General features: G+C 41.4%; 1 protein-coding gene across 3 annotated transcripts in view; it reads right to left on the minus strand.

Moving 5' to 3' along the window:
* The window catches only part of IQCA1 (IQ motif containing with AAA domain 1), a 292,578-nt gene that overhangs the window by 25,233 nt on the left and 239,407 nt on the right, over positions 1 to 27,938 (minus strand). For all 3 annotated transcript variants that reach the window (XM_044303985.1, XM_044303984.1, XM_044303987.1), the window contains 4 exons: positions 21,300 to 21,375; positions 21,001 to 21,107; positions 20,722 to 20,814; positions 12,089 to 12,156 (listed from right to left, as the gene is read on the minus strand). In XM_044303985.1, coding sequence (XP_044159920.1) covers positions 12,089 to 12,156; positions 20,722 to 20,814; positions 21,001 to 21,107; positions 21,300 to 21,375 — 344 coding nt within the window. The remainder of the gene's footprint in view (positions 1 to 12,088; positions 12,157 to 20,721; positions 20,815 to 21,000; positions 21,108 to 21,299; positions 21,376 to 27,938) is intronic.

Below are 27,938 nucleotides of genomic sequence, written 5' to 3' on the forward strand. Positions count from 1 at the left end.
TCAACTGCACGGTTTTTGTGTTTCATCATGGATATTTGGGACCATATAGAAACAAAAAAACAAAAAGTAGATAATTTCCTCTTTGACAACACCAATTCTGACTCTATAGGTGAAGAATGCTGCATTAATGATGTTTTTAAGGATTTGGAAACACTCTTAATCCGCCAACTAAAACAAAGGTGGGAAGTCAAAACACTAAATAGGTGCATAGAGATCGACAAAATCCCTCAAGGCTTAAAGATTAATAAAATTCCGGCACAAGATCTATGCAATATGGTATTCATGAAAGAGTGGGAGAACCTTCTGCACGAACAATCAGTTGCTATTACACAACTGATAATTAAAAGACGTATGGAAATTTTAGAGGAAACTACCAAACAGATTTCCGATATGAAGGTAATGATAGATAAAATGCCGAGAAATGAGGAATTTAAAAATATAGAGACCAAGGTGTGTATTAATTTAGATAAAATAGAACGGGAAATAATTGATAAAAAAGTAAAAAAATTAACTACAGGAAAAGAGCCACTTATGAAAGAGAAGTCATTAATAGAGAAGGAGAGATTGAACGTACACTGGTTGGAGATGTACACACAATTACTGGAAATGAGGGTTATAACACTGATAGGGATTTAACGAAAAATGGTGCATTTAATATACCCACTCACAATAGGTTTGAAATTTTAGAAGAAAGGGATCATTTTTTAGATGGGACTCCGCCACATCATCGAACACGAACAAGACAAAAATCACCAATGGGGAGAACACAAACGTCACAAAAAAACACTCACATAGATCACCAGTACAATTTGAGGAACAAAATACAAAATGCACAACAAGGATACAGAACACCAGCAACAAAAAAAACACACAATCAACAGGACGATTATCACAAGCACAATTACACCTCACAGGACGAATATCACAATCACAACCACAACTATCAGCACAGGACAAGACACCGCGAATTAGAGAGAGGAAGACAAGAAGAGGGCTTAGAAAAAAGACACCACTATCAGAGATAAATTCACCTGTGGTTACTAATGATGCCATTATAAATCTAAGTTCTGTCACTTTATCAAACACTCAAAGCCTATTACTGAATAAAGGCCTTAAGTTTGCCCCCTCTAAACCTTTGAACAAATTTGAAGCCTTTATTGGGATCGAAAAATTCATAAGGAAATTATGTTTAAAAAAATATTTTTTAAAAAACCCTTTAAATATGGATATTAACCCCATAAACCACAAGGATGATTTTACACATACTACTCTTAAGAATAAATCTAAAAAATACCCGCGTAATGAATTAAGCCAGGAAATGACGAGTTTTAGAGAATGCGTAATGAAGGATATTAAAAAGCTTAAAATCAACACCAAATATAAACGTAACAACCTGACACATAGTGAAATTACGGCACTCAAAACACTACAAAAAGAAAAAAATATCGTCATACGTCCGGCGGATAAAGGCGGGTCAATAGTAATTCAAGATGTGGAAAAGTATAACACAGAATGTCTACGTCAACTGTCAGACAGTAATACATATCAAAAATTGACAAAAGACCCGACCGATCAATTTTATAGTGACCTGGAAAATTTTTGTATAAAGGGGAAGGACATCGGAATTTTAAATAACGACGAATATGATTTTATCCTAAATAAACACCCAAGGATACCAGTTTTTTATTGCATCCCCAAAGTACACAAGGACAAAAGTAATCCGCCAGGACGTCCCATAGTTTCAGGCATTGACTCATTAACGGCGAACCTTTCCCAATACATTGATTCTTTACTCCAAACTAAAGTTAAAAAAATACCTTCGTATGTAAAAGATACAACACAAATTATAAAAAGAGTAGAAAACCTAAAATTTGAGGAACACTGGATAATGGGCACATTAGATGTCCAATCGTTATATACGGTTATAGATCATAGACAGGGAAAGGAAGCAGTTAAGAAACAATTAACACAAGAAAATAGACTGACAACGCAACAAATTGAGTTTTTAACTGAAGGTATCGAGTTTATTTTAATGCATAATTATTTCTATTTTAACGGTGCTTTTTATTTGCAAACTCAGGGTACTGCCATGGGCACCAGGTTCGCCCCTAGTTATGCCAATCTTTTTATGGCTGAGTGGGAAGACCAAACAGTGGCTCACAAACTGGGGACGGACCTGGTGCTATGGCAGAGATATATAGATGATGTGTTTTTTATTTGGCAATCAGGACCCGAGCAGCTCAATACTTTCTTAAATTCTATTAACAACAACAGTTTTAATCTTAAATTTTCAGGCACCAATAGTAGCGAAAACCTGGAGTTTTTAGATCTGAGAATTTATGTGGAAAATGGGACAATCAAAACCTGCACATATACAAAACCAACATCACGCAACAGCTATATTTTGTTTAATAGCTGTCACCTGCCGAGTTGGCTTTTAAATATTCCTCAGGGCCAATTCCGCAGGTTGAGGAGAAATTGCACAGCAGTGGAACAATTTGAACTTGAAGCAGCTAAAATGAAGCAACAGTTTTTAGACAAAGAATATCCGGAAATAATTTTAGAATCAGCTTTGATGAAAGTGAGGAACATGGAGAGAACGGAATTTTTTGTGGAAAAGGTAAAAGTTGAAAAAGATAAAAAGGAAAACCAGTTAAAAATGATCCTACCTTACAGTAGCGACTATAAGAAAGTTAAAAACATCATATATAAACATTGGGACATAATTCAAAAAGATAAGGTGGTGGGGACAATTATTCCCCCCAAACCCTTAATAATTTTTACAAAAGCACCCAACCTGGGCAATAAAATAGCACCAACGGTGAGGGAAGATAAGGTAGAAAAACCATCTATACAAAAATGGATAAATCTAACTGGCTTTATAAGATGCGGGCAATGTGGCAATTGTAAAGCAACCTTTTTTAATAAACACACTAAGGAAGTTATCTCAACCACTAATGGGTTTAGACACAGCATAAAGGAATTGTTGACTTGTCATTCAGACAATGTGGTCTACATTATAGAGTGTCCGTGCAAGTTACAATATATAGGTAGGACCAAGAGAACCCTAAAAAAACGGGTCGCAGAACATATAGCAAACATAAAAAAAGGGGTAGAAACCCACTCACTGTCGAGACATTTTAAAACTGCTCATAACAGCAACCCATTTGGTTTAAAATTTGCTGCTATAGATAAGGTACCCAGAAGTTGGAGAGGTGGGAATCACATTAATAAAATGTCCAGGTTAGAGACCCAGAGAATTTTTGAGATGGAGACCATGATTCCGGGAGGCCTGAATGCGGAGTATGAGCTATTCGGCTTTTTATAAGATCAATGGGGGCCTCCTGCCGGGGGCGACCTCCGCCGAACTGTTTTATTGGTTCGGCGGGCTTCCCCCTCGGCAGTGGACCTCCAAGGCATTCACGTTTTCCGGAGGAAAGATCTCGCATTCCTAGTATATCCCAACCTTAAGAAATTTACTATGTATTAATGTTTCCATGTAATATGATTGTAAATATGTAAGGATTGTATATCAGCATCTGGATATTTTATTGGATATTTTTATTGAATATTTGGTATTTAACAGTTATTGCCATAGTCTTTTAGATTATACACATTTTTAATCTAAATATTTCCTTTGCACTTTATATCTATGTTCTATAATCCTTGCGGCTATATTTCCACCGTGAGAAAATAATCTTGTGAAACACAGACGGCAATTAGTACCGTAAAGCGCACATATATTGCAGTGACTATCAAACACGGCTTCCCAGTAAGGACAAGATCCTAAATTAATCCATAATTGTATGGACATCCACTAGGTGAAGTAAAAAGTAAAGAAGGAAACACTACACTTCCAGTTGGAAATATGAAAATAGATGAAATGAGATTTATTCGAAAAAAAAAAAAAAAAAAAAACTGGAAGTCCTTCCGGTGTGATGACCCATGTCGGGTCTCATTTTAACTTCTATAGCATATAAATTAACCTCATGGGGGGGGGTGGTCTGATAACCACTGAAGAAGGGGATACTCTAGCCCCGAAACGCGTCTGGTCAGACCCCCCATCACTTTAAAAGTAGTGCACTACACAAAGAGGAAGACCGCTGCCGATTATCCGTTGAAAGACCGCGTGGAAAGCTGGACTGAATCGGGTCCGAAGCCAAACCGGCGGACTCATATGCACTGATCCACGATACGGCAAACGAATCCTTGGTGAAGCAAAGGGAAACCTTCACCTGAACACGGCAGCCGGGGTCACTCCAAACGGGTAAGACCGTTCCGACCTCAGGTCGGTATCACCAATATAACATTCAGCGACTTTTAGTTGGATACTGCTGGGACATACAGATAGCGGGACGCCGCCGTATGTCAGCTAGCAGCTACGATTTACATTCTCACTGCAGGCGCTATAAAGGAGGTACAAAGCCGTTTATTTGATTATGGACGAATAATTACTTCTTTCTCTATGGTGGGAACGCATAGCCATCTTCTATCCATCTCCTTTTGGTTGTTATATTGTTGCTAGAACCAATATTTTTTAGGACATTGAAAAATGAGCTAATCACTGACTGCTGCGCATATTCTATCCATATACAGCAATTGCTATTAACTGCTTGGAATTGTCTTTGACTACTGTGTTGTGGGAATCCAGCAGACGCTTTCAAGGTGGCATAAGGGCCGATAGCTGGCAACACGGACTTGCATCTACCCTGGTCAAAGAGATCAAGTTACCTTGATACCCACTACTGTGCCGCCATTAGTTGGCTGTTAAGGATTTTAGATTTTTACTATCAGTGACTGAGTGTCCTTTAAAGTCGTGCTTACTGTCAGCCGATTTTACTACCATCTTTTATCCGGATCCTCAGCACACTGTAGATCTATTTGTATAACGTGTATTATTATAGATTGACCCTGTTCCTAATATTTACTTTTACCTATTCTTGTTATTATCCTATAATTTTTTAGAATTACTAGTTTTAATTGATGTTTTGAACTGTTTTAAACTAATTAAATCTTGTGGCCTAATATCTTGTGGTGTGCCCAGTCTTCTATTGATTGTTGTAATATTATTCTGAGTAGTGGGGTGATACTACTCGACTGTGGGCACCCCGGTTGGTGATCACATAGACTTGTGCGTTTGACTACCTCTTATCTTGACTGACATTTTCTCACCCCAGTCAACTGCACGGTTTTTGTGTTTCATCATGGATATTTGGGACCATATAGAAACAAAAAAACAAAAAGTAGATAATTTCCTTTTTGACAACACCAATTCTGACTCTATAGGTGAAGAATGCTGCATTAATGATGTTTTTAAGGATTTGGAAACACTCTTAATCCGCCAACTAAAACAAAGGTGGGAAGTCAAAACACTAAATAGGTGCATAGAGATCGACAAAATCCCTCAAGGCTTAAAGATTAATAAAATTCCGGCACAAGATCTATGCAATATGGTATTCATGAAAGAGTGGGAGAACCTTCTGCACGAACAATCAGTTGCTATTACACAACTGATAATTAAAAGACGTATGGAAATTTTAGAGGAAACTACCAAACAGATTTCCGATATGAAGGTAATGATAGATAAAATGCCGAGAAATGAGGAATTTAAAAATATAGAGACCAAGGTGTGTATTAATTTAGATAAAATAGAACGGGAAATAATTGATAAAAAAGTAAAAAAATTTAACTACAGGAAAAGAGCCACTTATGAAAGAGAAGTCACTAATAGAGAAGGAGAGATTGAACGTACACTGGTTGGAGATGTACACACAATTACTGGAAATGAGGGTTACAACACTGATAGGGATTTAACGAAAAATGGTGCATTTAATATACCCACTCACAATAGGTTTGAAATTTTAGAAGAAAGGGATCATTTTTTAGACGGGACTCCGCCACACCATCGAACACGAACGAGACAAAAATCACCAATGGGGAGAACACAAATGTCACAAAAAAACACTCACATAGATCACCAGTACAATTTGAGGAACAAAATACAAAATGCACAACAAGGATACAGAACACCGGCAACAAAAAGAACACACAATAAACAGGACGATTATCACAAGCACAATTACACCTCACAGGACGAATATCACAATCACAACCACAACTATCAGCACAGGACAAGACACCACGAACTAGAGAGAGGAAGACAAGAAGAGGGCTTAGAAAAAAAGACACCACTATCTAAGTTCTGTCACATTATTAAACACTCAAAACCTATTACTGAATAAAGGCCTTAAGTTTGCCCCCTCTAAGCCTTTGAACAAATTTGAAGCCTTTATTGGGATCGAAAAATTCATAAGGAAATTATGTTTAAAAAAATATTTTTTTAAAAACCCTTTAAATACGGATATTAACCCCATAAATCACAAGGATGATTTTACACATACTACTCTTAAGAATAAATCTAAAAAATACCCGCGTAATGAATTAAGCCAGGAAATGACGAGTTTTAGAGAATGCGTAATGAAGGATATTAAAAAGCTTAAAATCAATACCAAATATAAACGTAACAACCTGACACATAGTGAAATTACGGCACTCAAAACACTACAAAAAGAAAAAAATATCGTTATACGTCCGGCGGATAAAGGCGGGTCAATTGTAATTCAAGATGTGGAAAAGTATAACACAGAATGTCTACGTCAACTGTCAGACAGTAATACATATCAAAAATTGACAAAAGACCCGACCGATCAATTTTATAGTGACCTGGAAAATTTTTGTATAAAGGGGAAGGACATCGGAATTTTAAATAACGACAAATATGATTTTATCCTAAATAAACACCCAAGGATACCAGTTTTTTATTGCATCCCCAAAGTACACAAGGACAAAAGTAATCCGCCAGGACGTCCCATAGTTTCAGGCATTGACTCATTAACGGCGAACCTTTCCCAATACATTGATTCTTTACTCCAAACTAAAGTTAAAAAAATACCTTCGTATGTAAAAGATACAACACAAATTATAAAAAGAGTAGAAAACCTAAAATTTGAGGAACACTGGATAATGGGCACATTAGATGTCCAATCGTTATATACGGTTATAGATCATAGACAGGGAAAGGAAGCAGTTAAGAAACAATTAACACAAGAAAACAGATTGACAACGCAACAAATTGAGTTTTTAACTGAAGGTATCGAGTTTATTTTAATGCATAACTATTTCTATTTTAACGGTGCTTTTTATTTGCAAACTCGGGGTACTGCCATGGGCACCAGGTTCGCCCCTAGTTATGCCAATCTTTTTATGGCTGAGTGGGAAGACCAAATAGTGGCTCCCAAACTGGGGACGGACCTGGTGCTATGGCAGAGATATATAGATGATGTGTTTTTTATCTGGCAATCAGGACCCGAGCAGCTCAATACTTTCTTAAATTCTATTAACAACAACAGTTTTAATCTTAAATTTTCAGGCACCAATAGTAGCGAAAACCTGGAGTTTTTAGATCTGAGAATTTATGTGGAAAATGGGACAATCAAAACCTGCACATATACAAAACCAACATCACGCAACAGCTATATTTTGTTTAATAGCTGTCACCTGCCGAGTTGGCTTTTAAATATTCCCCAGGGCCAATTCCGCAGGTTGAAGAGAAATTGCACAGCAGTGGAACAATTTGAACTTGAAGCAGCTAAAATGAAGCAACAGTTTTTAGACAAAGAATATCCGGAAATAATTTTAGAATCAGCTTTGACGAAAGTGAGGAACATGGAGAGAGCGGAATTTTTTGTGGAAAAGGTAACAGTTGAAAAAGATAAAAAGGAAAACCAGTTAAAAATGATCCTACCTTACAGCAGCGACTATAAGAAAGTTAAAAACATCATATATAAACATTGGGACATAATTCAAAAAGATAAGGTGGTGGGGACAATTATTCCCCCCAAACCCTTAATAATTTTCACAAAAGCACCCAACCTGGGCAATAAAATAGCACCAACGGTGAGGGAAGATAAGGTAGAAAAACCATCTATACAAAAATGGATAAATCTAACTGGCTTTATAAGATGCGGGCAATGTGGCAATTGTAAAGCAACCTTTTTTAATAAACATACTAAGGAAGTTATCTCAACCACTAATGGGTTTAGACACAACATAAAGGAATTGTTGACTTGTCATTCAGACAATGTGGTCTACATTATAGAGTGTCCGTGCAAGCTACAATATATAGGCAGGACCAAGAGAACCCTAAAAAAACGGGTCGCAGAACATATAGCAAACATAAAAAAAGGGGTAGAAACCCACTCACTGTCGAGACATTTTAAAATTGCTCATAACAGCAACCCAATCGGTTTAAAATTTGCTGCTATAGATAAGGTACCCAGAAGTTGGAGAGGAGGGAATCACATTAGCAAAATGTCCAGGATAGAGACCCAGAGAATTTTTGAGATGGAGACCATTATTCCGGGAGGCCTGAATGCGGAGTATGAGCTATTCGGCTTTTTATAAGATCAGTGGGGGCCTCCTGCCGGGGGCGACCTCCGCCGAACTGTTTTATTGGTTCGGCGGGCTTCCCCCTCGGCAGTGGACCTCCAAGGCATTCACGTTTTCCGGAGGAAAGATCTCGCATTCCTATTATATACCAATGAAAAATCCCAACCCTAAGAAATATATTATATTACTATGTATTAATGTCCCCATGTAATATGATTGCAAGTATGTAAGAACTGTATACCAGCATCTGGATATTTTTATTGGATATTTTTATTGAATATTTGGTATTTAATATTTTATGCCATAGTCCTTCAGATTATACACATTTTTAATTTTTAATCTAAATATTTCCTTTGCACTCTACATCTATGTTCTATAATCCTTGCGGCTATATTTCCACCGTGAGAAAATAATCTTGTGAAACATAGACGGCAATTAGTACCGTAAAGCGCACATATATTGCAGTGACTATCAAACACGGCTTCCCAGTAAGGACAAGATCCTAAATTAATCCAAAAATGTATGGACATCCACTAGGTGAAGTAAAAAGTAAAGAAGGAAATACTACACTTCCAGTTGGAAATATGAAAAGAGATGAAATGAGATTTATTCGAAAAATAAAAAAATAAAAAAACTGGAAGTCCTTCCGGTGTGATGACCCATGTCGGGTCTCAATCTTAACTTCTATAGCATATAAATTAACCTCATGGGGGGGGCGGTCTGATAACCACTGAAGAAGGGGATACTCTAGCCCCGAAACGCGTCTGGTCAGACCCCCCATCACTTTAAAAGTAGTGCACTACACAAAGAGGAAGACCGCTGCCGAATATCCGTTGAAAGACCGCGTGGAAAGCTAGACTGAATCGGGTCCGAAGCCAAACCGGCGGACTCGTATGCACTGATCCACGATACGGCAAACGAATCCTTGGTGAAGCAAAGGGAAACCTCCACCTGAACACGGCAGTCGGGGTCACTCCAAACGGGTAAGACCGTTCCGACCTCAGGTCGGTATTACCGAATATAACATTCAGCGACTTTTAGTTGGATACTGCTGGGACATACATATAGCGGGACGCCGCCGTATGTCAGCTAGCAGCTACGATTCAAATTCTCACTGTAGGCGCTATAAAGGAGGTACAAAGCCGTTTACTATGATTATGGACGAATAATTACCTCTTTCTCTATGGTAGGAACGCATAGCCATCTTCTATCCATCTCCTTTCGGTTGTTATACTGTTGCTAAAACCAATATTCTTTTAGGACATTGAAAAATGAGCTAATCACTGTGACTGCTGCGTATATTCTATCCATATACAGCAATTGCTATTAACTGCTTGGAATTGTCCTTGACTACTGTGTTGTGGGAATCCAGCAGACGCTATCAAGGTGGCATAAGGGCCGATAGCTGGCAACACGGACTTGCATCTACCCTGGTCAAAGAGATCAAGCTACCTTGATACCCACTACTGTGCCGCCACTAGTCGGCTGTTAAGGATTTTAGATTTTTTACTACCAGTGACTGAGTGTCCTTTAAAGTCGTGCTTACCGTCAGCCGATTTTATCACCATTTTTTATCCGGATCCTCAGTACACTGATAGATCTATTTGTATAACGTGTATTTTTATAGATTGACCCTGTTCCTAATATTTACTTTTACCTATTCTTGTTTTATTATCCTAAATATTTTTAGAATTACTGTTTTTATTGATGTTTTGAACTGTTTTAAACTAATTAAATCTTGTGGCCTAATATCTTGTGGTGTGCCCAGTCTTCTATTGATTGATATAATAAAGATTATTATTATTATCATTACTAGCAGAAGGACCCGGATTCGCACAGGTATATTTCATCTATTTAATTTAATGTTTGTGTATATCATTAAAATATATCTACAGTATCCACTATAACAGTGACATCTACAGTACCCCGCCCCTTTAACATTGACTTCCACAGCGTCCTGCCCCCTTAACAGTAACATCCATAGTGCCCTCCCCTTTAACAGTGACTTCCACACCAGCCGCCCCTTTATTAGTGACCTCCACAGTACCCTGTCTCGTTAACAGTAATTTCCACAATAATCTGCCCCTTAAGTGACCTCTACAGAGCTTTGTTCCCTTAAAATGTGACCTCCACAACACCCCGCCCCCTTAACAGTGACCTCTACAGCACCCTGCCCCTTAACACTGACCTCCATAGCAGATCGTCCCTGTGACCTCCACAGTTCCCTGTCCCCTTAACAGAGACCTCCAAAGTGCGCGCCCCTTTAACAGTGACCTCCACAGCCTCCCACCCCCTTATCAGTGACCTCCACAGCAGCCCGCCCCTTTAACAGTCTATTGGCTGATAAGGGTCATGTCACCAGACTTCTATTGGCTAATGCATTTTTTTGGAATATCTCACGCAGGGATGTCCTTTTGAACAGCTCACTCTCAGACAGCAGCACTGTTGTCATGGTCTTACCTTCTGCTGTTCTCCTTCGTTTGACATGTGCTGGCGGCCATCTTGGTTTCTGGGTTTCTTGTAGCCTCCCACCCTGCGGCTTCTCCTTCCCACTGGGAGGAGCTGGATGCCTAGCTCATATATATAGGAGGTCTGTGGCTTCAGTTCCTTGCTTGGTCCTCCTGTGTGCACATGCTTCTAAGACTGCTGCTGCTTCTGGTTCCTGATCCTGGCCTCGTCTGACTACCCCGCTGGTTCCTGATCCTGGCTTCGTCTGACTACCCTTCTGGTTCCTGATCCTGGCTTCGTCTGACTACCCCTCTGGTTCCTGACCCCTGGCTTCGCAAGACCCTGCTCCGGTTTTAGCCATCCGTTTGGACTTTTGCTTACAGCTTGATTTGCAATAAAGCCTTCTTATTTCCACGTATCTCTTGTTGTACGTCTGGTTCATGGTTCCTTGACAACTGTGCTGTCCGAGCGTGAGCTGCAGGGAGAAAGTCACCCTCACTCCCACCCCTGCAGCTGACAGAAATGGATTTTTACCCTCATTTTTTCAATCCCTCTCGGCTGCGGAGTGGGAGGGGACGTGGCCTAACCAAATTGGGGGCGTGGCCCTGCAAGCTTCTATTGGCTGATAAGGGACATGTGACTGTATGTATGGCAGTTGGGATATGAAGAGAAAGACCTGCAGGCTTCTATTGGCTAATGTAGGTCATGTGATGTGCCATATTTTCATTTTTTGGGAATATCTCAGGAACGGTACGTGCTAGTGAGCTGTGACCCCACAAGATTTCCTTCCAGGCATCAAGGGATGTGTATACCAAGTTTTGTTGAAATCGCTGGTTGTGTTTTTGAGTGATCGTGGAACATACACATATATACGTCCTTCTTTATATATATAGATTATCACATATTCACAGAATAGGTGATAAATGTTTGACCACTGGTGGACTCACCTCAGGGAGCCCTACCTATCATTACGCTACCACTTTCTTTTTTGCGGTGCCTCCCTATATAGCAAAAAGCAGAGCAGACTATTCTGTCCTGTACAGTCCTCTGTCCTATTCTGCACTATAATACACCATCATATGTACCACGTCACAGCTTCATACACATTAAGCCCTGCATGCCCAATCTGGAGTCAGGCGGTTGGGTGTTGTTGGTCACAAGGTGAAATAAAGTATATTTTTTATCCACATACCTATCTGGTGTTAAGTCCTTTTCCTTCTTTTTCTTTCTTTTTCCGCTTTTCTTCCCTTTTTTCTTTTTCTAAAGTTAGACATACAAATATAACCTATGCATTTACACAATAATCATAAGGAACACGGTCGGTATTTAGTGCATTGTGTGTATAAGGCCGGTTTGACATGACAATAATAAAGCCATCAATATTTCATCTAAGGCTACTTTCGCACTCGCGTTTGGTGCGGATCCGTCTTGTATCTGCACAGACGGATCCGCACCAATAATGCAAACGCTTGTATGCGTTTATAACGGATCAGTTTGCATTATTCATAAAAAAAAGTCTAGGTCAAAACGGATCCGTTTTCAATTGCACCATATTGTGTCAGTGTAAAACGGATCCGTCCCTATTGACTTACATTGTAAGTCAGGACGGATACGTTTGGCTCCGCATCGCCAGGCGGACACTAAAATTCTGAATGCATTGGGGCTTAACTGATCCGCTTTGGGCTGCTTGTGAGAGCCCTGAAACAGATCTCACAAGAGGACCCAGAAACGCCAGTGTGAAAGTAGCCTAAAACAGTTGAAACCCTGGTGGAGGTACCAGAGAACCTTGTGGTAAAGTTCAGTTCAGGTGGGAACCAAGGGTTGTTGTGGCAAGGGAGCATTCACACGACTGTATCCGTTTTGCGGCCTGCAAATTGCAGATCCACAAAACACAACCATGTGCATTCCGCATTTTGTGGCTCAGCACGTCCCGCCCTTTGTTAGGAATGACTATTCCTATCCGCAAAATGGACAAGAATAAGACATGTTCTACTTTTTTTGCAGGGCCGCAGAATGGGCATACGGATGCGGACAGAACGTGGTGTGCTGTCAGTATCGTTTGCAGCCCCATTGAAATGAATGGGTCTGCATCCACCCTGCAGAAAATTAGGATCAGATGTGGACTGCAAATACGGTCGTGTGAATTCCCCCTAATACAGACACGAAAATGCTGCCATGTTATTGCCATATCAACAGGTCTAAGGGTGTGTCAAGTGCTACCTGTATAAAGTTTTGCAAAGCAAGAAATGGTCTTCACCTTTATTGTAATGACATCCACAGAAACTACATATTAGCATTTATGAATAAGTACATTTAACCACTTCAGCCCCGCTAGGTGAAACCCCCTTCATGACCAGAGCACTTTTTACACTTCGGCACTACACTACTTTCACCGTTTATCGCTCGGTCATACAACTTACCATACAAATGAATTTTACCTCCTTTTCTTCTCACTAATAGAGCTTTCATTTGGCGGTATTTCATTGCTGCTGGCATTTTTACTTTTTTTGTTATTAATCAAAATGTAACGATTTTTTTGCAAAAAAATTACATTTTTCACTTTCAGCTGTAAAATTTTGCAAAAAAAACGACATCCATATATAAATTTTTCGCCAAATTTATTGTTCTACATGTCTTTGATAAAAAAAAAATGTTTGGGCAAAAAAAAAAAATGGTTTGGGTAAAAGTTATAGCATTTACAAACTATGGTACAAAAATGTGAATTTCCGCTTTTTGAAACAGCTCTGAATTTCTGAGCACCTGTCATGATTCCTGAGGTTCTACAATGCCCAAACAGTAGAAAACCCCCACAAATGACCCCATTTCGGAAAGTAGACACCCTAAGGTATTCGCTGATGGGCATAGTGAGTTCATAGAACTTTTTATTTTTTGTCACAAGTTAGCGGAAAATGATGATGATTTTTTTTTTTTTTTTTTTCTTACAAAGTCTCATATTCCACTAACTTGCAACAAAAAATAAAAAATTCTAGGAACTCGCCATGCCCCTCACGGAATACCTTGGGGTGTCTTCTTTCCAAAATGGGGTCACTTGTGGCGTAGTTATACTGCCCTGGCAATTTAGGGGCCCATATGTGTGAGAAGTACTTTGCAATCAAAATCTGTAAAAAATGACCGGTGAAATCCGAAAGGTGCACTTTGGAATATGTGCCCCTTTGCCCACCTTGGCAGCAAAAAAGTGTGACACATCTGGTATCGCCGTACTCAGGAGAAGTTGGGGAATGTGTTTTGGGGTGTCATTTTACATATACCCATGCTGGGTGAGAAAAATATCTTGGTCAAATGCCAACTTTGTATAAAAAAAATGGGAAAAGTTGTCTTTTGCCAAGATATTTCTCTCATCCAGCATGGGTATATGTAAAATGACACCCCAAAACACATTCCCCAACTTCTCCTGAGTACGGCGATACCAGATGTGTCACACTTTTTTGCTGCCAAGGTGGGCAAAGGGGCACATATTCCAAAGTGCACCTTTCAGATTTTGCAGGCCATTTTTTACACATTTTGATTGCAAGGTACTTCTCACACATTTGGGCCCCTAAATTGCCAGGGCAGTATAACTACGCCACAAGTGACCCCATTTTGGAAAGAAGACACCCCAAGGTATTCCGTGAGGGGCACTGCGAGTTCCTAGAATTTTTTATTTTTTGTCACAAGTTAGCGGAAAATGATGATTTTTTTTTTTTTCTCTTTTTTCCTTACAAAGTCTCATATTCCACTAACTTGCGACAAAAAATAAAAAATTCTGGCAAGTTCATAGCGGAAATTGATTTTTTTTTTTTTTCTCACAAAGTCTCACTTTCCGCTAACTTAGGACAAAAATTTAAATCTTTCATGGACTCAATATGCCCCTCAGCAAATACCTTGGGGTGTCTTCTTTCCAAAATGGGGTCAGTTGTGGGGTGTTTGTACTGCCCTGGCATTTGAGGGTCTCCGCAATCATTACATGTATGGCCAGCATTAGGAGTTTCTGCTATTCTCCTTATATTGAGCATACAGGTAATGAGATTTTTTTTTCCGTTCAGCCTCTGGGCTGAAAGAAAAAAATGAACGGCACAGATTTCTTCATTCGCATCGATCAATGTGGATGAAAAAATCTCTGCCAAAAAAAAAAAATGGAGGGGAAAGGCGTCTGCCAGGACATAGGAGCTCCGCCCTACATCCATACCCACTTAGCTCGTATGCCCTGGCAAACCAGATTTCTCCATTCACATCAATCGATGTGGATGAATAAATCATTGCCGGGATTTTTTTTTTTTTTTTTATATATATATATACAAAGTGTTTGCCAAAGCATAGGAACGCCGCCTCCTCCTCAGCTCGTATGCCTCGGCAAACGTATCTGTCACTGCAGAGGAGAAAATCCCGTCTTGCAGCGCCGCATACACCGACTTGCGTGTAATCTGACAGCAGCGCAATGCTTCTGTCAGAATGCACATCGGTGCTGCAGCTAGTCAATCGGTTGGTCCACCTGGAAGGTAAAAAAAGAAAAAAAAAAAAAAAAGAAAAAACCAGGCCGCAACGCAATAATTATATTAACTTTGCAACAGAACATATAAACTTTAACTTTTTTAACTGAACATTAACGTGTTTGCTTACTGGTGTGTTTTTTTTTTTTTGTTTTTTTTTACCTTTATAGAACAAACCTCTCCTTCCCCATGGGTCAATGTGCAAAGCGCAAATCGCCCAAAGATGTGGCGAAGTGCGTTATGCACTTTGTCCCATGTGAAAGGAGACGTTTGCAGCAGCAGTGAGTGAATGGGCCCTAATAGCCCTGTGTGCCTGTCCTGGTGAGATGATCCCTATGCTAATAGTGTACCTGTGAGTGGTACTTCCGGAAACACTCTCGAAAGCATAGGGCAGGGTGGTCCGGACAGTCAGGACAGAAATAGCGGGTGTCACGCCTTATTCCACTCCTGCTACAGACACGACATCTTTTTCGGGGTGACTGTTGGGTTGAGGTACCAGGAACGACATTGGGGAAATGGCTAACTACACTGGTGGTTGGGGCCACGGAACCTCCTGGATACAGGAGGTTCTCGATGATCTCTTCCTGAAATTTGAGGAAGGATCCAGTTCTCCCAGCCTTACTGTAGAGAACAAAACTATTGTACAGAGCCAATTGAATTAAATATACAGACACATTCTTATACCAGCGTCTGGTGCGTCGGGAAACTAAATACGGAGACAACATCTGGTCATTGAAGTCGACCCCTCCCATGTGGAGGTTATAGTCGTGGACTGAGAGGGGCTTTTCAATGACACGGGTTGCTCGCTCAATTTGTATTGTCGTGTCTGCGTGAATGGAGGAGAGCATGTAAACGTCACGCTTGTCTCTCCATTTCACCGCGAGCAGTTCTTCGTTACACAGTGCGGCCCTCTGTCCCCTTGCAAGACGGGTGGTAACGAGCCGTTGGGGGAAGCCCGCGCGACTAGTTCGCGCGGTACCACAGGCGCCAATCCGTTCTAGAAACAAATGCCTAAAGAGGGCCACACTTGTGTAAAAATTGTCCACATAAAGATGGTACCCCTTGCCGAATAAGGGTGACACCAAGTCCCAAACTGTCTTCCCACTGCTCCCCAGGTAGTCAGGGCAACCGACCGGCTCCAGGGTCTGATCTTTTCCCTCATAGACCCGAAATTTGTGGGTATAGCCTGTGGCCCTTTCACAGAGCTTATACAATTTGACCCCATACCGGGCGCTCTTGCTTGGGATGTATTGTTTGAAGCCAAGGCGCCCGGTAAAATGTATCAGGGACTCGTCTATGCAGATGTTTTGCTCTGGGGTATAAATATCTGCAAATTTCTGGTTGAAATGGTCTATGAGGGGCCGAATTTTGTGGAGCCGGTCAAAAGCAGGGTGGCCCCTGGGACGGGAGGCGGTGTTGTCACTAAAGTGCAGGAACCGCAGGATGGCCTCAAAACGTGCCTTGGACATGGCAGCAGAGAACATGGGCATGTGATGAATCGGGTTCGTGGACCAATATGACCGCAATTCATGCTTTTTTGTCAGGCCCATGTTGAGGAGGAGGCCCAGAAAAGTTTTAAGTTCGGAAACTTGGACTGGTTTCCACCGGAAAGGCTGGGCATAAAAGCTTCCCGGGTTAGCGGTGATAAATTGTGTGGCATACCTGTTTGTTTCGGCCACAACTATGTCTAAAAGCTCCGCAGTCAAGAACAGCTCAAAAAATCCCAGGGCCGAACCGATCTGAGCCATCTCAACCCGAACTCCAGACTGGGCAGTGAAAGGGAAAACTACAGGTGCGGCTGAAGTTGGGGACTGCCAATCAGGGTTTGCCAGCACCTCTGGGATTCTAGGGGCTCTACGGGCACGTCTTTGCGGTGGCTGCGACGGGGTCACTACTGCACGTGCCACCGTACCAGCTTCAACTGCCCTTCTGGTGCTCGCTACTTCACCAGGTTGTACGGCAGTGCTGGTACTAGGTCCAGGGAGGGCTGGGCTGCTGGTGTATGCCTCACCACGTAATCCGACAGCACCAGCCCCACTCTGCTGCTCTTGAAGCGGATCATGCGCAACCTGCGGTCTAGCGACACGGGGCCGGGTACGCCTGGTGGTATCAGGGACCTCAGCCTCCTCGTCCGAACTTTGGGTCAGAGAGCCACTGCTTTCTACAGGTTCGTATTCTGACCCGCTGGATTCATCAGATGAGGGTTCCCACTCCTCATCCGACTGGGTCAGAAGCCTGTAGGCCTCTTCAGAGGAATACCCCCTGTTAGACATGTGGGCAACTAAATTTAGGGGTATTCCCTGAGACTACCCAAGAAAAAAAAAGCAAGCCTGTCTTACAAAGGGGAGGCTAGCGAAGTACCGGAGGCCGCTGCGGTTAATAAAAAATATCAAAACTGATTTTTTTATCGCCGCAGTGCGTGTAAAGTGAATGTGCAGTGATCAAAAAAAAATGTTGTCACTGCGGTGGGGCGGGTGTGGGCGAACGCACGTGTGGGCGACCGATCAGGCCTGATCGGGCAAACACTGCGTTTTGGGTGGAGGGCGAACTAAAGTGACACTAATACAATTATAGATCTGACCGTGATCAGTTTTGATCACTTCCAGATACTATAAAAGTACAAATGCTGATTAGCGATACGCTAATCAGCGAATAACGGACTGCGGTGCGGTGGGCTGGGCGCTAACTGATCGCTAACTACCTAACCAAGGGACCTAAACTATACCTAAAACCTAACGGTCAATAACAGTGAAAAAAAAAAGTGACAGTTTGCACTGATCACTTTTTTCTTTTCACTTGTGATTGACAGGGGTGATCAAAGGGTTAATTGGGGTTCAGGGGGGTGATCAGGGGCTATAGTGTAGTGTTTGGTGTACTCACTGTGAAGCCTGCTCCTCTGCTGGATCCAACTGACGAAAAGAACCAGCAGAGGAGCAGGCAGCCATATAACAGATCATATTTACAAATATGATCTGCTATCTGGCACTTTGATTGGATTTTTTAAAAATCAGCAACCTGCCAGCCAATGATCACGGCTGGCAGGTTGCTGACGAAATACTCCTGAACGAAATGCCGGCGCGAACTGCGCATGCGCATATTCGCGTCATCTCGCGTCTCGCGAGATGACGCGTATATGCGTGACTGTGCGCAGCGCTGCCACCTCCGGAACGCACATGTGCGTTAGGCGGTCCGGAGGTGGTTTTAAAGAGGACCTTTCACCGCTCCTGACATGCCTATTTTAATAGCGCCATGCATTTAGCACGTACTGACAATTCTGGAGCATCTATTCTTATGTCTCTATGTTGTGCGATTCCTTTATTATTTCTACTAGAAGTTATGAATGAATTGCTATTAGCCTTCAGTAAGGGTACAGAGGGGAGGGAACCAGTTGGGCGTGGAAAAGTACAGGTACACACCCCCAACTGGTTACCTCCCCCCTGTACCCTTACTGAAGGCTAATAGCAATTCATTCATAACTTCTAGTAGAAATAATAAAGGAATGGCACAACATAGAGACATAACAATAGATGCTCCAGAATGGTTATTACATGGGGAATGCATGAAGCTATTAAAACAGGAATGTCAGGAGTAGTAAAAGGCCCTCTTTAAAGAGGACCTGTATTAAATGTTTAAAATGAAAATGGCTTATATGGCAAGATTCCTACTAGTCCCCAATCATTGCATTTTACTCTGTGTCCCCATTGACCAGTTATGCCCCCATTTCACTCTGGCGTGCTGTATGTAAATTCAGACCCTATATCTAAAGCGATACAGAGCCGCTCTTTGCTCATCAGACAGCATCAGAGCAATGCACAGGCGGATCTCACAGATTCCGATGTGGCATCAGAAGTGGACAAGCTGACCCTGAAGCAGCCACAACCAGTGGGCCAAGGAGGACTTATTGAAGAGGCAGCTTACCTATATGATGAGACACTCTCTATTTCAATCAATCCTCCATTGTATTTGAAATCTTGGCATATAAGTCATTTTACTTTCCAGATCATTACAGGTCCTCTTTCATATACATGTTATTTAGTTTTTTACTTTTAGGTTTGCTGCCTGTTTTTGCACATATTATTATATACATTATTATAAGTTGGTGTTTACACAGCACTTATCTTCTAGATAATCTGCAGATAAATATATTAATGTAAAACCTTGAAGCCATGACCATAAGTTAGGAGCCAACTTTGTAACAAACGACTTTCGATCAGCAAGGTTGGTACTTCCTGATATAGTTTTCAACCAACGAAGCCTGTGGTTTCAGATCATGGGCTGAGCCTTTCTGCATATCTCAGTATAGTATGGGCCTGGGCCTTCCTCACAGGGATGTATTTTGTTTCTGCTGGCAGTATTTTATGATGGACTGTGGTATCTGGCTCTGTTGGGGTGGTATAATGTGCCACAATATGGTATTGCTGGCTCTGCCTTCCATCAGTTTGGACCAGACTACAAAACGGGGCCACTTTTAGTATTTTTTCCAGGGCCACTTTAACTTCCCAGTCCGCTCCTGCTAATAATTATCTGGAACTTCACATTTATGGGGAAGCTTGAGCTTTGATTAATACTGGCAATATGCAAAGAGGTATCTCCCAAAGAATGACAACCATCTCGCTAGAGCCACCTTGTGGAAGTGGCTCCCTATGAGTCAAAATCCAACTTTTTAACTAAGCCTTGGGACATGACAAGGATATATTGCCAAGTCAAATATCCATAAAGCCATCCAGAATCCTACTCTATACTGATGAGGGGCAAGCACCCCAAAATAGCAGTCTATAGATGGATATTTGGCTTGGCAGTATTCCCTTGTCATATCCCAAGGCTTAGTTAAAGGGTCAGATTTTGACTCATAGGGAACCACCACCACAAGGTGGCACTAGCAAGATGGTTCTCCGTCTTTGGGAGATACCTGTTTGCCAGTACCCTACCTAAAATAAATACTGACTGAAACCATGGACAAGCAGGATAGCTGCTGTTGACATATTTTATTATATCTTTAATTGTCTTCTACCTACAGTTTCTATTTCTACTTATGTATATATAGAATCATAGCTTTAACTATATATTTGGGAACTGGTTCTAGTAATTGTCATCACATAAACTGCATAGGGCCTCTTATTTATAGTCTTCAAAAGATTAAGAACAGAGAGAAGACAAGCACTTTCTGACATTTTAGTCACCATGGCAAAGTGGATTTTTTTTAAAGTCCAGGTAGGCATAATCTCTTTTTAATCTCCATAATACTCTATGGAATTGGCATTAAGCTTTCTTCTATACAATTAACAATTTAAATGTCTGCCTGTCTCAGAACTACAGTAGCCATAATCCTCTTACTCACCTTCCCTCCTTTCTTCCCTTTTTTCTTTTTGTTTTTATCTCGGTCTACGGCCAGTTTCAAGTTTTGGAGTTCTTGTCTCATCAGCTCATCCACCTTATAAGAATATAAAAAAAAAGGTGAATTTTAATGTAATCTTTTTTAGGTATCAGTCGCACTCATAACAATCAGCAATCTGCTGATATTTTCATAAGTGGGCTATTCAAATATCTCTGTCATAGTGATTCAAGTATGGGAAAATTAGTTAAGGAGGACTTCTATGGCCATTTATTGCAGCCAAACCTGTATCCTTATCTCTTCTTCTACTTCCTTCCTCTTATCTTCTTTGATGAGCTCAGAATCATGTGTCTGATGGAGATTCCAAGACTCGTTCCGATTTTTCCAAACACCTGCAAGTGAAGCAGACATTGAGAGTTGATGGACAATGCAAAGGCTGAACTTTACGTTTTATCCATTTATGGTTTTCGAGCTTCACTAGAACTGGCAGAACTCTTACCACAAATGTTGTCTGGATCAGTCCCAAAATATATTATACATTGTACAAACAGTTTTAAATTTTCACTTTTTATTACAAGACTCACCTTCATAAGTGTTGGTTGCCGACGATACGTCTGGCAGAAATTTACTTGGGTTCATTTTCCAACCTGGTTCTTCCTCCTAAAGAGTTGAAGACAATTTTTAATATAACACATTTATCTTTTACTGTGTTAATTACTAATCACCACAGATGAATCAAAGGAAAGGTTGTGTGATACGTAGACCTATATGTCTCTTACCAGTTATGTTATGCAAAGGTGATTTCATTTAAGGGGCTTCTCTGCTTTGGAAATCATTATTTGTTAGAATGGTCCCCTGAAGATAAATGGATCACAAGTTTGGACTCCCCACAATCAGATGTAATCAGTAAGGAGAACCTAGAAGTGAGTGTTCAAATCCCTTGCAGTGTCATCACAGAAGAAATTAAATATTGCAGGATTGTCACTGAAATCAGTGGACTGTCTGTGTAAGGTACAAACCTGTTGAGTCCTCCAGAGCTAAGAGATGAGGATCCTGAAAAGAGTACGCTTCTCCCCTAATGGATTTTCTAAATCAAACAAACCTTTTAACTGAGCCCTACTAAGGCAGTATGTGAAAAGTATCAGTAAATGGTGAATTGGTGAATTCAATAATATGGAATCACTAAGGAAATCTAATAAGAATCTTATTTCTATAGAATATTATAGTAGTCATGTGTCTGATGTTGGCTAAGTACCAATGTCCTGATTTCCCCCTCCCACATATTACTGATATAATTGAGAAAAATATGCCAGATGGGTGACAAGTCACGTTCTCTCAAGTTGATAAGTGAAAAGTAATAAGGGTTCATAAGTTCATGCTCGGAAAGCACGGATGATTGGAAAGATAGATACCACGTGTGATCATATAGATATATGGTTCATGTTCAGTACTGCATACATTTAATTAGAGCACTGCTTATTTTAATATGGCAGAGTTTTCAATTATCCATATCTGCAAGGAATTATCTCATCGACTAAAGGTTAATAACCCCTGTTTCAAAAAGGGAACGTAGCCGGTGCTTTCACCTCATATTATCTTACTAGTAAACGTCACATTGATTAATATACTATTTCTTTTCAATGAATTAAATATATAATTTAATAATGTAATTATTATTATCTTTACTCTAACAAAAATATCAGCACTAAAGTAAATACTATGATGGAAAATATGATGTCATTGAATCTAGGTCCTTTCATGCATTCTTTTGAAAAGCTGTAGCCGTATACCTAATTTCCTATATTTATTTTATTAGTCACTATTTATATAGCACCGGCATTTTCGGCGGAGCTATTAGCTAATTTATGCATATACTTATGTAAAACAACTCTCTTCTTCCTTATCCCTCTCTGCTTGGCTCACAATTCTGTGCATTTTTCTACAATACACCTAGTAACAGACTAAGAGCTCATTCAGACGACCTTATAATTTGTTTCTGCATTTTACGGAACAGAATGGCCAGCCCTATAATAGAAATGCATATTGGGATATGTTTTTTGCGGGACCTCGGAAGGAAATTAATGGGTCTGCATCCGCTCCGAAAATTGTGGAAAGGAAGCAGACTCATATATACAGTTGTGTGAATGGGCCCACTTTTAGGGCTTGCTTTGATGCATGGAAACCACTTTGGAATCAATGTAAAAGAATGCCTCAAATCTGTCTGCCAAAAAGAATGTGTCCTGCCCTATTCGGCAAGTGATTTCTGCACCAGAAAGCGTGTGGAGACCATGGCGGGAGGCAACACACTGATTATCATCAATCTATGTGGCTAATCAAGGTGTAAAACATGGAAGGACCTGCTGAAGAAACCCAGGGCTGTGCCTCGGCTTTTTGAGTTCCACAGGCAAAATACTTGGATATTTCCAATGTGAACATACCCTTATGTTACCCTTAGACAAAACGTATATGTTGTGGACTTATCTATCTGCTGGAAACAGGGGTGGACTGGGAACTTAAAGTGGCCCTGGAAAAAAAACTAAAAGTGGCCCCATTTTGTAGTCGGGTCAAACTGATGGAAGGCAGGGCCTAACAATACCATATTGTGGCACATTATACCACCCCAACAGAGCCAAATTCCACCAGCCATCACAAAATACTGCACAGCAGCACAAAATACATCCCCAACCACTGGCTGGCTGTGAAGAGGGCTTAGTTGGCACACTGGGCATCGGCCCACCGGGGAATTTCCCTACAAGGTCTATGGCCAATCAACCCCTGGCTGGAAATCCACAGTAGCAAAATCTGCACTAAATTGTTTGTATTTTGTTGCAGAATTCATAGCATAAATGATATGGGTTCTCAGGAGCGTAGCTAAAGGCTCATGGGCCCTGGTGCATGAGTTCAGCTTGGGCCCCCTTCCCTCAGTGCTTTTTGTCCAGGGGCATGGAAGCACATAGCCTTTGTGCTGCCTGAGGCAAAAATTTAAATGCCACCCCCCATGCCAATTTCCTGGGGAACATGATTACTAGTATGGGCATTATTTGAGCATTATTACTTCTGGGGCACAGTGGGGACATGTTGGGGGCCCTGTAGGAGCACTATTACTACCATGTGTGCTCTAGCAGAGAATTATTCCTATTGGTGGGACTTTTGGAAGCACTATTATTGTGGGGGCACCTTGGCATAGTATCAGCTTACCACAATTATTTTTGGAGGACGTTATGTTTACACTATTAGTGTCAGGGACACTATTTGCTGGGCGTAGTTATTTTTGGGCACTGTGTGCCAATAATTATTGAAGGGGGTATTATCTGTGTGGTACTAGTATTATCAGGGGACTTATCTGTTTCTGCAGTATAATATTGGGGAGCACAGCGGCACAGTATTGGGGGTGGTAGGATGATTTGTCCAGAAAATGGGAGGATGATGGAAAAGTAGTAAACTAAGATTTTTTTTTGTCAAACTGCAGAGACAAGAAATGGCTGAAACATGGTGGTCTGGTCTGAAGGGAGAAGATGAGGAAAGAGAACATCTACATCAAAGAAACGTCACTGGATGTAAGAGGTATGTGTGCTGTATTACCCTGTATGTTCTGTAGTGATGGGAGGGTGGGTATAGAATTTGCCCCACCCTGCTGCATTCTGCCCCAGGCTCCAGGTCACACTGTGTTCTGAAATCTGGGGCCTCACACCCATCTACTACATTATCTGTACACAGAGAGTTATCACTGTGTTATCTGTGGTGTTACATAGGACTGCAGGTGATATCTATTACATTATCTGTACGGAGAGAGTTATTACTGTGTTATCTGTGGTGTTACATAGGACTGCAAGTGATATCTACTACATTATCTGGCCACACATGGGCGCAATACTTGGCTTCCCCCGGGTGCTGGCAACCCACGCTACGCCACTGCATTTATTGTAGCTGTACGTTGGGCCCCCAGAATCAATTCCACTGGTGGGCCCAAGGCACCCCAGTCCGACACTGCAACCACACCTTGGGCGCTAGCAATGTACGCTTATTCATAACCTTTAGCAGGAAACAGCGATAAAATAAGGTAAGATGTGTATTTTTAATAAAAAATATAGTGCATTCACAGTGCAACCTGATGTATTTGTCTCCCAAGTCTTGGATAATTAGGTGTCACATAGTGGAGTCAGATCTTCACTACTATTTGAGTACTGTAGTGAAGTTTTATGGAAATCGGGCAAGGAACCAGCTTCCAATTTGTTTAATATTAAATACCACTGCTAGAAAACACGTTAGTATGTCAGGAAAGATTTGTGGCAACAAAGTCTCAATAATAATCCTTTAATAATCCCTGTCCTTCAAGAAGGATGTATGGAGCCTATGTTTTGTTATTTCTGGGGCCGGTGGAAAGGGTGGATGGTGAGAAGACTACAGTTACACACTGATTAAATGCATATTTTCAGAGATTGCCATCAAATTGTAACCACATCTTTCGTTTCTGACCTGTGGGGCGCACTTGGCTTTCTTGGAACTTGGCGGCTATTCCTTCTACTCCCCCGAGCCAACAATCCCTCTGATGCCAGTGCGTGTCATTCAACAAAATACACCATGTTTGCCGTCCTTCAACATTCAGCCAAGTGTCATTTTTGCTAAACTACACTTAGTGTATCACCAACTAAGGCATAGGAGAAATAGTAGCTTTCTGATATTAAAGTAAAAAAAATCCTGTTAAAAATGCTGCTATTATTTAGGACCTTGTAGGATTGTAGGATTTCCCTTCAAGATATTTTACCAATGAAAGTTATGTAGCTTTATGAGAACATAGACAGCAGTTTTGATTCTGACTAGAATAAATTACAGATGGATTGCTATAGTGGAAAGTTGATTAGGTCGAACATATTCTTTTGTATTGGGTGTAGGAACCTGTAGAAATTCCCTTGCAATGCGGAGAATTAACCCAAGAATCATGGACTTTAGATGGATGGAGGGGGGGGGGGGGGCTCGGAAAATAACGAAATCCATAAGACGGAAGGACAGATCCGTATTACTGCATATAGACTTGCATTATGACGGAATGAAAAATGGAAGCCTTTAAAAGGCATTCTGTTTGCTCTCCGTCCTAATAGAAGTCTATGGGAAAGCATAACGGATCCGTCTGGGTCCCGTTATGCAAGACGGAAAAGAAAGTCCTGTCGACAGTCCCAGGCGGTTCTGTTATGTTTTCCCATAGACTTCTATTAGGACGGAGCAAATGGAATGCCTCTTAAAGGCTTCCGTTTTGCATTCCATCCTATGGATTCCGTTATTTTCCGTTATAACCATGTTATAAAGGAAAGCCATAACGGACTCCCTAACGCTAGTGTGAACCCACCCTTACTTGCGGATTTTGTTCTGGATTTGATGCAGTATTGCTGCAGATCTCACCCTTCCATTGAAAAGGGAGAAATCTGCACCAAAAATTTCACAAATAATGCCAAATGCTTCAGAAATCATTAGACGGCGCTTCACAGTGCAGATGGACAATGACCCAAAGCATACTGCAAAAGCAACCAAAGAGTTTTTAAAGGGTTTCTACCACTTGCATATGACATATTTGGTGTTCAGACACTAGCGATCCGCTAGTGTCTGATGTACCATACAAGCTAATTATTACATTAATCCGTTCGGCCGTTTTGTCAAAAAAAGCACTTATATATTTATGCAAATGAGCCTCTAGGTGCAATGCGGGCGTTTTTCCAGCACCTAGAGGCTCCGTCTACCTTGCAGTTTGCCGCCCAGCGCCTCTCTCCAGCACGCCCATCTTCAACTCTATTCGATCCTCCCCCCTGCTTCAGCCTTCCGAAATCTCGCGCCTGCGCCGTTCGTCGTGGCATTCGGAGGCATTCGGCGCAGGCGCAGTCAATGTCTGACCGCTCCCTGCTCAGACATTTCCACTGCGCCTGCGCTGATGTCATCGGCGCAGGCGCAGTGGAAATGTCTGAGCACGGAGCGGTCAGACATTGACTGCGCCTGCGCCGAATGCCGCGACGAACGGCGCAGGCGCAAGATTTCGGAAGGCAGAAGCAGGGGGAGGATCGAATAGAGTTGAAGATGGGCGTGCTGGAGCGAGGCGCTGGGCGGCAAACTGCAAGGTAGACGGAGCCTCTAGGTGCTGGAAAAACGCCCGCATAGCACCTAGAGGCTCATTTGCATAAATATAAAAGTCCTTTTTTTAACCAAACGGCCGAACGGATTAATGTAATAATTAGCTTGTATGGTACATCAGACACTAGCGGATCGCTAGTGTCTGAACACCAAATATGTCATATGCAAGTGGTAGAAACCCTTTAAAAACTCTTTGGTTGCTTTTGCAGTATGCTTTGGGTCATTGTCCATCTGCACTGTGAAGCGCCGTCTAATGATTTCTGAAGCATTTGGCTGAATATGAGCAGATAATATTGCCCGAAACACTTCAGAATTCATCCTGCTGCTTTTGTCAGCAGTCACATCATCAATAAATACAAGAGAACCAGTTCCATTGGCAGCCATACATGCCCACGCCATGAAACTACCACCACCATGCTTCACTGATGAGGTGGTATGCTTAGGATCATGAGCAGTACCATTTCTTCTCCATACTCTTCTCTTCCCATCACTCTGGTACAAGTTGATCTTGGTCTCATCTGTCCATAGGATGTTGCTCCAGAACTGTGAAGGCTTTTTTAGATGTCGTTTGGCAAACTCTAATCTGGCCTTCCTGTTTTTGAGGCTCACCAATGGTTTACATCTTGTGGTGAAACTTTTGTATTCACTGGTGAAGTCATCTCTTGATTGTTGACTTTGACACACATACACCTACCTCCTGGAGAGTGTTCTTGATCTGGCCAACTGTTGTGAAGGGTGTTTTCTTGACCAGGGAAAGAATTCTTCGGTCATCCACCACAGTTCCTTTCCGTGGTCGGAGCTCACCGGTGCGTTCCTTCATTTTAAGAATGCTCCAAACAGTTGTTTTGGCCACGCCTAATGTTTTTACTATCTCTCTGATGGGTTTGTTTTGTTTTTTCAGCGTAATGATGGCTTGCTTCACTGATAGTGATAGCTCTTTGGATGTCATCTTGAGAGTTGACAGCAACAGATTCCAAATGCAAATAGCACACTTGAAATTAACTCTGGACCTTTTATCTGCTCATTGTAATTGGGCTAATGAGGGAATAACACACACCTGGCCATGGAACAGCCGAGGAACCAATTTTCCCATTACTTTTGGTCCC

The sequence above is a fragment of the Bufo gargarizans genome, chromosome 8, assembly GCF_014858855.1.
Source record: "Bufo gargarizans isolate SCDJY-AF-19 chromosome 8, ASM1485885v1, whole genome shotgun sequence".
NCBI classification, from domain to species: domain Eukaryota; kingdom Metazoa; phylum Chordata; class Amphibia; order Anura; family Bufonidae; genus Bufo; species Bufo gargarizans.